The 11,527-nt window shown below is 50.1% G+C and overlaps 1 protein-coding gene across 1 annotated transcript; it reads left to right on the top strand.

The window, feature by feature from the left end:
* The first annotated feature begins 10,314 nt into the window (after nucleotides 1-10,314).
* On the top strand, nucleotides 10,315-11,068 carry LOC136501956 (17.9 kDa class I heat shock protein-like). Its single transcript, XM_066497463.1, has one exon. It carries the CDS (start codon nucleotides 10,438-10,440, stop codon nucleotides 10,909-10,911), a length of 474 nt encoding a protein of 157 aa, XP_066353560.1. The 5' UTR covers nucleotides 10,315-10,437; the 3' UTR covers nucleotides 10,912-11,068.
* The last annotated feature ends 459 nt before the right edge of the window (nucleotides 11,069-11,527 follow it).

The following is an 11,527-nucleotide window of genomic DNA, read 5'->3' on the forward strand; positions in this document are numbered from 1 at the left end:
TTAATCTTGAATATTGCTGATAACTTGAAAAATATGTAGAAAAATATATAGGCTTCAGAAAAATATGATTCCAAGTTTGTTAATCTTCTTATGTCATGTACTTCCTAAGGAAATATGTTTCAGGCATGTGCTGTGGAAAACTTTGGAGGTGTAGTTCAAGTGCCTTTAAGGGCTGATTTTTGTTATTTTTGATAGAGAGCAAACTTTGTATAAAACATGCATGTGGTAATTTTTGTACAGTCATTATATGCTATGAAGAACCTAGGAAAAATATTAATTCTGTTGTTTGACACTTTTCATAGTACAAAGTAATTTCATGCTCATTTTCATGCTATAGCTTGTCATTTTTGTGTAGGATGGTTTACTTATCCAAATGCCATGAAATTTTTATGGTAGTCTGTTTAGGGTAGTAGTATGCTACTGCAATTTTCTCAGATTTTTAGGAGCATCAGAAATATAGGTTGCTATTCAAACCTATTATTAACTAGGGTTTAAGCCAGTGTCGCTTTAAGTGTGATTAAGAAAGTCGTAAAGCTTTGGTGTACCTTTGAAGCATTTCATAAGATAGGTTAACTTAACATATTAGTAGTAGAAGAGAATGCAGTAGATGACATGTGCTTGTAGTATAGTTCTTAGATGATGTTGACTACCTTGCATTTCAACATATCCATTGCATTCCATCTCCTTCGATGCACCGTTTGCATAATCATTTACGCGCATTGCATCATACAGGATCACAAACCGAGAACCCGGTCGTCATACCCGAGGAGCCAGAGGAGCAGCTCGAGGTGCAGCAGCAGGAAGTGCCAGAAGCCGACGAGGAGGACGTTGAGGAACTTCCGGAGTGCCCCGATCACCGTCCGAGCTCCTTCGAGAGAGGCAAGCCCCGGAGCATTTTTCTCCCGGTTTGCAATTAATTAATTAAATGCTTTACTTTAATTGATGCATTACGTTCAGGAGTTGTTTGCAACCGTTGCTGCATTATACCTTGTTTACCTTTGTTATACTATATCCTTGTTACCCTGGTATCCGCAGTCGAGTCAATGCTTAGCTGGCTTAGACCGGTAGAAGTCGGGTGATTTCCGGTCACCTGCGAGCTATAGGTGGTTACCTGGATCTGCTTGGATGACTATGAAGTCATGGTATAACTAGGTGTTAAATGAAGTGGAGACCGGACGGAGACTTGCAGAGTTTTGAACTGTAGTGTTTCCGTCTGTGTCGATTAAGGACCGACCGTTGTTGGGCCTCGAGTCATGTTGAACGCATGCCTTACATTTAGCTGGCCGGATAAAGTACCTTCCGACCGCGAAGCTGGGAGATTTTTCGGGCCGAGTAGATTGCCCGCAGCGCACTGTACCGGAGCAGGTGTGGTAGGACACGGGGGCGAGATGATAAGACCAAAGTGCAGTCGGTCGGCCCCCGGGTACATGTGGTTCCTGGCAAACTCGAGATACCTGGAAAGTTGGCTCGGTGATCAATATCTCACTTTAGCGGGTGAGTGAGGTTTGTGTAAGGAATAAATCACCAGCTGGTTAGGAATCGATTCGAATCGCCATCGCTCCTGGATAGTGAGCACTTGACTTGAGTGACTTCATCGTAGTAAATGTTATGGAACACTTGGACAGTTATAATGAATATGACGGTATGGAAGTTGCTTAATGATCATTGGTTATCATTATCTGCTTAATCACATGTTTACTCTAGTATAGGTGCAAATCTAGTGGACAGGTTAATAATAATTAACTTGGCAATAATGCTTTTAGAAAGGTTCTTGAAATGCTAAAAATGCTTCTTTTGCAAATGAGTCAGCTACCCCACTATAAAGCCCTTCATAATCCTTGGTGTCATTTATTTTCGGTTATGTCGGGTAAGTCTGGCTGAGTACCTTCTCGTACTCAGGGTTTTATTCCCACTTGTTGCAGATGGGCAGATGTACTATGGCTACTGTATCAACTGCCTGTATCCTGCGATGGGTGATGCTTAGGACCATGGGCATGGTCATTCCTTACGTCTCATCTGATGCTTTTGTTGGAGATGATCATTCGCTGGCACTATATATTGAACTCCGTGTGAGTGTGTGTGGTTTTAAACAATTGACTTCCGCTACTTTTTATTCGAACTTGTTTTGTAATAACTATGTTTAAACTCTGATGTATCTGTTATGCAAACTTTTATGTAATATGTGATTGGTGACCGCTAAACTTATTACGATCATGGCTGGGACATGAGTTGGTTTGAAATCCTTCGTGATTTCACGGACTACCGGGTTATACGGGCTTAAGTTTGCTAAAGCGTCTGCGCTGGCGGATGATTTTCTTACTTAATTTCGTATAATTGGTCGGTTCTGTTACAAGGGGCTAACTAACCGGTAGCTCCATCCAACCCCAAAGTCATGGAGCTTGATGCGGATCCAGCGATAGAGCCCAACTCTATGGCTGATTGGAGGACACCTTACCTCGACTACCTCCTTCGTGAGGTGCTACCGACGGACAAAATGGAGGCTCAGTGGCTCACGTGTCGCGCCCAGTCCTTTGCCCTTATTGAGGGCGAGCTCTACAGGTGAAGCCACACCAGGATCCTTAGCGCTGCATCCCCATCGAACGAGGGAAGTAGTTGTTGAGTGATATCCATGGTGGGGGTCTAAGGGCACCATGCCATGGCTAGGACCTAGGTTGGAAACACGTTCTGACAAGGTTTTTACTTACCGACCACAGTAGCTGATGCTAAATAGATTATGCACACCTATGAAGGGTGTCAATACTACGCTCGGTAGACCCACCTATCGGCCCAAGCACTCCAAATGATCCCCATCACGTGGCCATTAGTAGTCTAGGGGCTCGATCTGGTTGGACCACTCAAGAGGGCAGTCCAAGGGATATATGCACTTGCTTGTTGCCATAGACAAGTTTACAAAGTGGATAGAGACTCGACTGATCTCTGCAATCAAGTCTGAGCATGCCGTGTTGTTCTTCCTTGACATCGTCTATCACTTTGGAGTCCCAAACTCCATTATCATGGACAATGGCACAAAGTTCACTGGAAAGAAGCTCCTCCTATTATGCGACGAATACCACATCCATGTCGATTGGGCCGCTATAGCTCACCCCCACACTAATGGGCAGATCGAGAGCGCGAACGGCATGGTCCTACAATGCCTCAAACCTATGATCTTCAACCGGTTGAACAAGTTTGGTAGACAATGGGTCACAGAGCTTCCCACGATGCTCTGGAGCCTAAGGACGACCCCCAGCTGGGCCACTGACTACACGCCATTCTTCATGGTCTATGGTTCAGAGGCTGTCCTCCCGACCGACCTCGACTATAGAGCGCCAAGGGTTAGGGCATATGACGAATAGGGAGCCAAGGTGTCCCTCGAGGATGCCATGGACTAGCTAGATGAAGCGCGCGATGTGGCCCTCCTCTGCTCGGCCAAGTACCAGGAAGCGTTGTGCCGGTACCATAGCCGTCGAGTGCGGGGTCGGGCCTTCAATGTTGGGGACCTGGTGCTTCGCCTCATCCAAAGCAACAAAAACTACCACAAGCTCTCTCCGCCGTGGGAGGGACCGTATGTCATTGCAGAGGTGCTCCGACCAGACACCTACAAGCTCAGGACCATCGACGGCGAAGTCTTCATCAACGCCTAGAACATCAAATAGCTACATCGCTTTTACCCTTAAATCTACATATGCTTTCTCTTATTAGTTTTGCTATCAACTCCTCAATCTTTAGTGACACCCGACCCCAGCAACAGCAAGAGGTTAGGCCTCACTCGAGGGCTGATAAGAGCATATCTATCTAGTAGACATTCTCTATACCTGACCCCTTCTCACATTAAGACCTAGAAGCAAGGTTTGTAGAAACAAACGCTGAGTAAAACTAGTTGGACCGCAAGAAACCTACGCCCTAGCGGCTATGGAATTTTTGCTCACCAGCATGATCAGAGTTTTTTCCTGCACCCTGAGCTTTTTAAGCCTTAACTACGAAAAGAGTCAGAATGCATTTAAGAGTATATCCACCTAGCAAACATTTTCTGTGCCCGACCCTCTCTCATGTTAAGATCTAGAAGCAAGGGTTGCAGAGATGAGCGCTGAATAAAACTGGTCGAACTACAAGAAACCTACACCCTAGCAGCTACGATGTTTTTGCTCACCAGCATGACCAGAGTTTGTTCACCCTGTACCCCAAACTTTATAGCCTTAACAACGGAAAGGGTCAGAACACATTAACCTTTTTATACAAAAAAGGGGAGAAGGGCTAAAAGTCTCTTTGACCATAACTGAAATTTAAGAGCTCATCCACTTATTACGAATTCATCGCCTGGATTATCTGCCTAACTAATTTCTTGGGGGTGATCTCATCCTCTATCTCCGTAGGTAAGTCCTATGCTAGCGGGTCACCCAAATTGATCGGACGATTAAGACCGCTGTCGAGAGACGAGTAAGGAGTAGTAGGATGCCCCATGCGGGTTATGCTGACTCTGTCACGAACGACGGACCCGGATTCTACTAGGACATATCCGATAAGAGCTCCCCAAACCCATCATTCGAGCCATCAAGGTAAGTCCTATACTAGTGGGTCACCCAAGTCAATCGATACAGCTCGGGACGCTGCCGAGAGACGGGTCACCCTTAATTTACACATGTTTTCTCTTATTAATTTCGCTATCGACTCCTTGATTTTTAAGTGACGCCCGACCCCAGCAATGGCAAGGGGTTGGGCCTCACTTGGGGGCTGATAAGAGTATATCTATTTGGTAGACATTCTCTGTGCCTAACCCTATATCATGTTAAAAACATAAAGGCAAGGTTTGCAGAAACAAATGCTGAGTAAAACTAGTCGGACTACAAGAAACCTATGCCCCATCGGCTATGGTGTTTTTGCTCACTAGCATGATCAGAGTTTTTTTACCTGTACCCGAGCTTTAGCTGCTGCCTTCCCAAGAAGGGTTTAAAGGGGTCCACCGATGGAATCTCCATCAAGGAGAGCCAGTGGGTCACCCAAGTTGTTTAGACGGTCAGGCCATTGCCGAGAGATGGGTAAGGACCAGTAGGATGCCCCATGCGGGTTATGCTAACTCCATCACGAACGACAGACCCAGATTCCACTCAGACATATCCGATAAGAGCTCCCTGAACCTATCACTCGAGCCATCGAGGTAACTTTACCAACCCCCACTATACCTTTCCAGTGCATGAGCATTTATTCATCCATTCTCATACATCCAAACATCGCATATGCAATTATTGCATCACAACGCTTCACATCGCATCATGAAGCGGTAGTCGTCTAGTTCAACATAAGCGGCGACTGATGGGGGTTTGAAGGCCGGCCTACAAAGGGCTTGAGGCCTCCTCACGTCAAATAGAGCCATGGGAGAAAACATAGATAAGCCCTAGTGGCCTTTGCCCGACCCGCTCAGAAGCGGACAGGGTCATCTCGACCTTCACATTCGATCCTAACCTTGAGCTATGCCCATAGAATCTCCATCGAGGAAAGGCCAGCGGGCCACCTGAGTCGGTCTCCGAAATGACTCAGGCATCTACCGGGAGGTGGGTTAAGGAGCAGTAAAATGTCACATGAGGGCTATGTTGACCCCATTATGAATGACAGACCTAGATTCCACTTGGACATACCCATTAGCGAGCTCACCAAGCGCGACACTCGAGCCATGGAGGCAAGTGACGTTAGCTCAACCCCCTCGATTACAGAAACCACGTGGACGGGGTAATGATCACAAAGACGAGTTGGCCCCTCGACCGAACCCCTGCAACACATGGGGTCTTGAGGGAAGTTGGACTCGCAAGGAGAATGAATATGCAGTCATAGAATAATGGCTTGGATCCTAGGGAGGTGATATGTACGAAAACTAAGAATAACATTTCTAAAACAAAAAAAGCTTTCTCCCACCAATTTCGCTATCGTCACCTCAATCTTTAGTGAAACCTGACCCTGGCAATGGCAAGGGGTCAGGGTCTCACTCGGGGGCTGATAAGGGTATATATATACTCTTTCTAAAATAGTCTTCATGCCCGACCCTTTCTCAGCGTTAAAAACCTAGAGGAAAGGTTTACGGAAATGAACGCCGAGTAAAACTGGTCGAACTGCAAGAAACCTATGCCCCAGCAGCTACGACACTCTTGCTTACCAGCGTGACCAGAGTTTTCTCACCCACACCTCAAGCTCTATAGTCTTAACAAAAGGAAGGGTCAGAGCTCATTAACTCCTTTTTTACACATAAAAAGGGAGACAGAACAAATTCGTTCAAACCGAAACAAAATAACAGACTTGTTCAAACAAAACAAAAGGGATGGAACTAGTCCGCTTATTACAAAGGTGCCGCCCAACCTATCTAACTAAACTAACCCCTTGGAGGGATGATTTCATCTTCTATCTTGGTAGAAAGGTCATGCGCTAGGGGGCCACCTCCTCCTTGATGACGTCTAGCTCGGCATTGGTACAGAGGGGCGTGAAGCCTTGGCTCATTGTCACCTGATCGATGTTCTCGTAATGAGAATGGGCGATCACGAATGATCGGTGAAATGCCAAAGCGAAGTGCGCCCCTCACCATATCACGTGCCCAGTCTGTAATTCGGGTGGCGTGAACCGCGAGGGAGCTTGTCTCCTGCTCTGGGGCTAGCTCGAGCTCATTGCAGACCAGCTAGACAATGACACATAGGTTGTCATGTTCATCACTCTCCTTCTAGAGGGTGTCCTTCACCTCATTGAGCTCCTTCTCTAGGCCGTGGCTCTTCACCACCTTTGACCCAAGCTTGTCGTCGAGACCTACCCAAGTCACATACCGACCGCGTCAAAAGGCCTACCACGGATTCCAGGGAGAAAGACAATAAATGAAACTGGGGACTTACCATCCATGTCCGCCCAAAGCCAATGCACCTCATCATGTTGCCGGGTCACATCGGCCTCCAGGCGCTGGACCTCCTCTTGGCGCTACCCGACCTTCGTGGCGAGCATGGCGGACATGCCCTCAGCTACAACCTTCAGGTCTCTCTCCCTCCAACTCCTTCTCGAGGTGTTCGACCCACTACTGAGCGTCGGCGCGCTCTTGGCGAGCCATCTCAGTCCTTGAGCGGAGCTCCTCTATGGCCTAGAGCAAATCGTCACACTGCTTCCGTAACCGTTCGACCTCCATGGCGTTCGTGCATGTCCTCTCGATTAGGGCCACAAGCTTCTCCTTGTCCTCACGGGCGTCAGTTGTGAGAGTCCTTCTCCCTGACTTAGAGGTTGGCCACCTTTCGGGCGACAAGGGGCAAGCTTAGCCACCTCCTAACATGCGGCAAGCGAGCTGTGCGGCCAGCCCCTCACTCTGCCGTGTCTCCTCAGCAAGGAGCTAGGACTTCTCCCAGCTACTGGGCCATAAGGAGCTATAAAGAAGACAAGACTTAGAGGTGCGGAAAGAGAACATGGGGGTCAGAAGCACGGATCATACAATACTTGGCCAACCGGGGCGACAATGTCGCGCATTGAGCCCATCATGGTGGTCAGGGCACAAACCGTGTCCCCAACCTTCGTGTGGATGCCCCCCCATTCCCTCTCCTCTATCGCTTCATCAAGGGCAGCTACCCAGACCAGACATCCGGGACATCCCCGCACTGACCTCAAGCGGCACCAACCTCTTTAGCGGCGGTAGCTCCTCTAGAGCAGCTCCTCTAGCGACAGAGGGGGTGGGTGATGCGGACACGAAGGTCTGCCCTATCGCCACATCCGCGAAGGATGCCTCGGGTGCGCCCCCTTTCGTTCACCCCGCCGTAGACACAGGCCACCTACACAGGATAGGTGGCTCTGGCCATGCCTCCTCCGCCTACGACATCGAAGGATACTGACCAGGCCATGTCCGCACCCACCACGGGCGCCATGACGCGCCCTCCTCCTCCTGCTCTCCCATGGACTGCAGCCATCGGCTGTGCCTCCCTAGTCGATGCTGTGGTCACCCCAACTCCACTCGCACCCTCCACCGGCATGGCGACAGCCGGCCCCTGGCACGCTTGCCAGAGGAGGATCTCTTTGGAGCAAGCCATAGGAGAGTCCCACGTCCTCCGACACTGCAAGACACATGGCGGTCAGTTCACGGCAAAAATTCATTAGGATGAAAGGATGACAAAAACTCTTGACTCACCTTGACACCATCATATGATGATGTTTTGGCGCCGGCTTGCCCTACCCCGGCTGCTCCTCGTTGGCACTGTTGCCGCTTCAAGCCCTCCCTCGGCTCGGAAGGGCTCAGGACGAATCAAAATGGCCGCCCCCCCCCCCCCCGACTCTAGAGGCGCCGCTGAGGGCTCGGACAGAGGAGGGCGACCTATTTTGCCCGGCTCGGGGGCCACCGTCGAAGGCCTAGACGAGGCGAGGCGACCTGGCTCTGCTAGATTCGAGGCCACTGTCGACATGGACAACCTTCAATTGCCTCAACTCAACGTCATTGTACTCCATTCTCAATGACCCATGAGCTGGGACTCCTATTGCATCCGCAAACCCTCCCTCACAACAATCACTTTTGTCCTCGCTGCTAGGCTCGAACCTTTACTCGTCCTTCTAACACATTATCCAAAGTACTTGGCCCCGAAGTGAAGTCATCTTCATCCACGGAGGCAACATCAACTTCGTCATCCTCCGATCCTTGGAATATGTCGTCCATATCATGTGTTCCATCTCCTGTTGCCATCGTCCTCATCAAACGTTTCTTCATCGAAATCATCATTCAAGGCACCAGGGCTCACATGACCTATCAACTTCTCTAACGACAACCGCCTTGCAACTCTTTGTCTTGGGTAAGGTTCTCTACGTGATCCACATTCACACTATCATCCACAGCCACCACAATTCGGCTAGACCCCTTTTCCACGACAACTTCCAAGCACCTAACACTGCTACTCTTGACAACCTCTATGTAATTCTTCCATTCATCCTCACATGACAAAGACATCAACACATAATGTGCTCGTTCCTTCCCACAGTCAAATCTGCCTCTCAAACTTAGTGGCCACCCAAATTTATCCTGGCACTTGCTAACCAAAGCATCAAAGGTAGGAGGTCTGCTAAAGAACTCAACATGTTCGTGCATGCTTTCGAACTCCCCGTTTCCTTTCACTTTGCCACCATGAAACAATCGCACTAACCGATCCATCTTCAAAATATGAACCAACACATCAACAACACATGAACTACACATTTCGGAAATAAATCATATCCATTCAGTAATACAATAAATAACACAAACTTCACAATGACGTCAACAAAGGCAACAAACATTCCGATCTAAATCCACCATACATCAACTACCAAAGTCCATGCAATGCGTAGTTTACGTCCAATCCACGGGCAGAGTATATCCTAAACCTAATCTACGCATCAAATACTAACAAGTAACGATAAAAACATTGACACCATCCCTAATTTCCTAACTCTAGTCATGCAACTCATGAGGCAAGAAATCAAGAAAAAGAGGGGGGAAGATCAACCTGGCGGTGTACTTGAGTCCACGGAGCAGGGAGGTCGCGGACCACGCTGGGAGAAGCCTTGCCAGTGGCGCCGCCGCGGCAAAGTGCCGACGACGCGGGGAGCCGGCCTGCTCCCCTGGTGCCGCTCCCCTGCCTCACGAGGGAAAGGGAGAGAGAGAGGGTAGCAGGAGCAGCCGCTCAACTCGCCAGCGGTGCGGGCGAAGATGGATGGGGCGGCCGGGGACGCGGGGTGGCGGCGACGGCGGTGCCCAGGCGCGCGGTCGAGTGAAGGAGAGGGAGAGCGAGAGAGAGAAAGGAAAGTGGGACGGGCCGGCCAAATCCTATATAACCATGTCGTGCCAGCCCGTCGCGACAAACCTATCGCACCTGAACCACCGGCACGACAGGGCGAGCCCCACAGACCGTCACGCCAGCTCTGGTCAACGATGCGTGACACCGTGTCGCCCCTTGTCGTGCCACCACATGTGGCAGCGACAAAGTGGTGCATGATGGCGCGACCAAATGGGCTACCTTGTGCAATTTCTTTTTAGGAGCGATTATTATTAAAATATTAATTAAAAAAGGTTTAAAAAAACTTTGGAGGACTGGGCCACAAATGGAAACGGTTGGGCCAACCGTGATGGTCGAACAAGGGAATTCCTTCCGAGATTGTCGAAGATTCCAGATCAATCTAGTAGGTTCATTACGTTGGATACAGTCCATAGGAAGTCTGAGTGAATTCTGGCCCAACAGTGAGATCTAGTAACTTCTAGCCCACGCGAGGGAACACGGGAAAACTCTGGAAGCCCACCGCCAGGCCCTCCCGTCGCTTGCTATAAATTGAGCCGTCCCCGCCTCGACGCTCCTCATCAGAAGTCAGAACAGCCAAGAAACACAGACACCTGAGTCGCCGAAGCAAACCACAATTCCAATCTCCCGCGTCACTCAAAACTCGAAGCAACAACCGTCGGTCCGACCAACAATGTCGCTGATTCGCCGTGGAAGCGCATTCGACCCCTTCTCCCTCGACCTCTGGGACCCCTTCCAGGGCTTTCCCTTTGGCTCTGGAGGCAGCAGCCTCTTCCCCTCGTTCGGAGGCTCCAACTCGGAGACGGCCTCCTTCGCCGGTGCCCGCATCGACTGGAAGGAGACACCGGAGGCGCACGTGTTCAAGGCCGACGTGCCGGGGCTGAAGAAGGAGGAGGTGAAGGTGGAGGTCGAGGACGGCAACGTGCTCCAGATCAGCGGTGAGCGCAACAAGGAGCAGGAGGAGAAGACGGACACCTGGCACCGCGTGGAGCGCAGCAGCGGCAAGTTCCTGCGCAGGTTCCGGCTGCCGGAGAACGCCAAGACGGAGCAGATCAGTGCGTCCATGGAGAACGGCGTGCTCACCGTCACCGTGCCTAAGGAGGAGGTCAAGAAGCCCGACGTCAAGTCTATCCAGATTTCCGGCTAGAGGAGCCTGGCGCTTTTGCTCAATAACCGATCGGGTAGTTCAAGTGCCGTCTTCGTCTTGTGTCGATCGATCGGGTAGTTCTTCACATGTCGGGTCCATAAAATTCTAGCGTCCGTGTAACACACTTGTCACTGTACTGGTATCATGGTTGTCTTGAGTAGCGTGTGTTGTGGCTCAATCTGGGCACAAAAAACCGAAAACAATCGAACCGAACTGACCGGAATCGAAACCGAGCTAACCGAAACTGAAATATTCGGTTCGGTTCCAGATTCCCAGGAACCGAAATTATTACGGTTAATTTGGTTCCAGGACTCGGTTAACCGAAATGACCTGAAATAACCGAATTGAATCTGAGCTCTGCCTCTGCGCTCGTTGATGGCCGTGGCTCATAGAATACAGCCCAGCCCAAGGTAAACCCTAAGTCCTCAGCGGTCACTCACTCACTCTCCTCAAGTCCTCGGTCACTCTCCAGTCCCCACTCCTAATCCCGCCGCCACCGCTCCCCACTCCCCTCCTCGGCTCCTCGCTACCCTGCGGCGCGCGGCCCCTCCCCTCCGGTCCGCTGCTTCCTTCTCCCCCCGGCGACCGGCACATGGCCCCTGCTTCCCCACCCCGC

This window comes from Miscanthus floridulus, chromosome 1 (assembly GCF_019320115.1).
Source record: "Miscanthus floridulus cultivar M001 chromosome 1, ASM1932011v1, whole genome shotgun sequence".
NCBI lineage: Eukaryota > Viridiplantae > Streptophyta > Magnoliopsida > Poales > Poaceae > Miscanthus > Miscanthus floridulus.

Excerpts from the sequence above, each read along its gene's own strand:
- LOC136501956 (XM_066497463.1), top strand. The coding sequence starts at position 10,438 with ATGTCGCTGATTCGCCGTGGAAGCGCATTCGACCCCTTCTCCCTCGAC.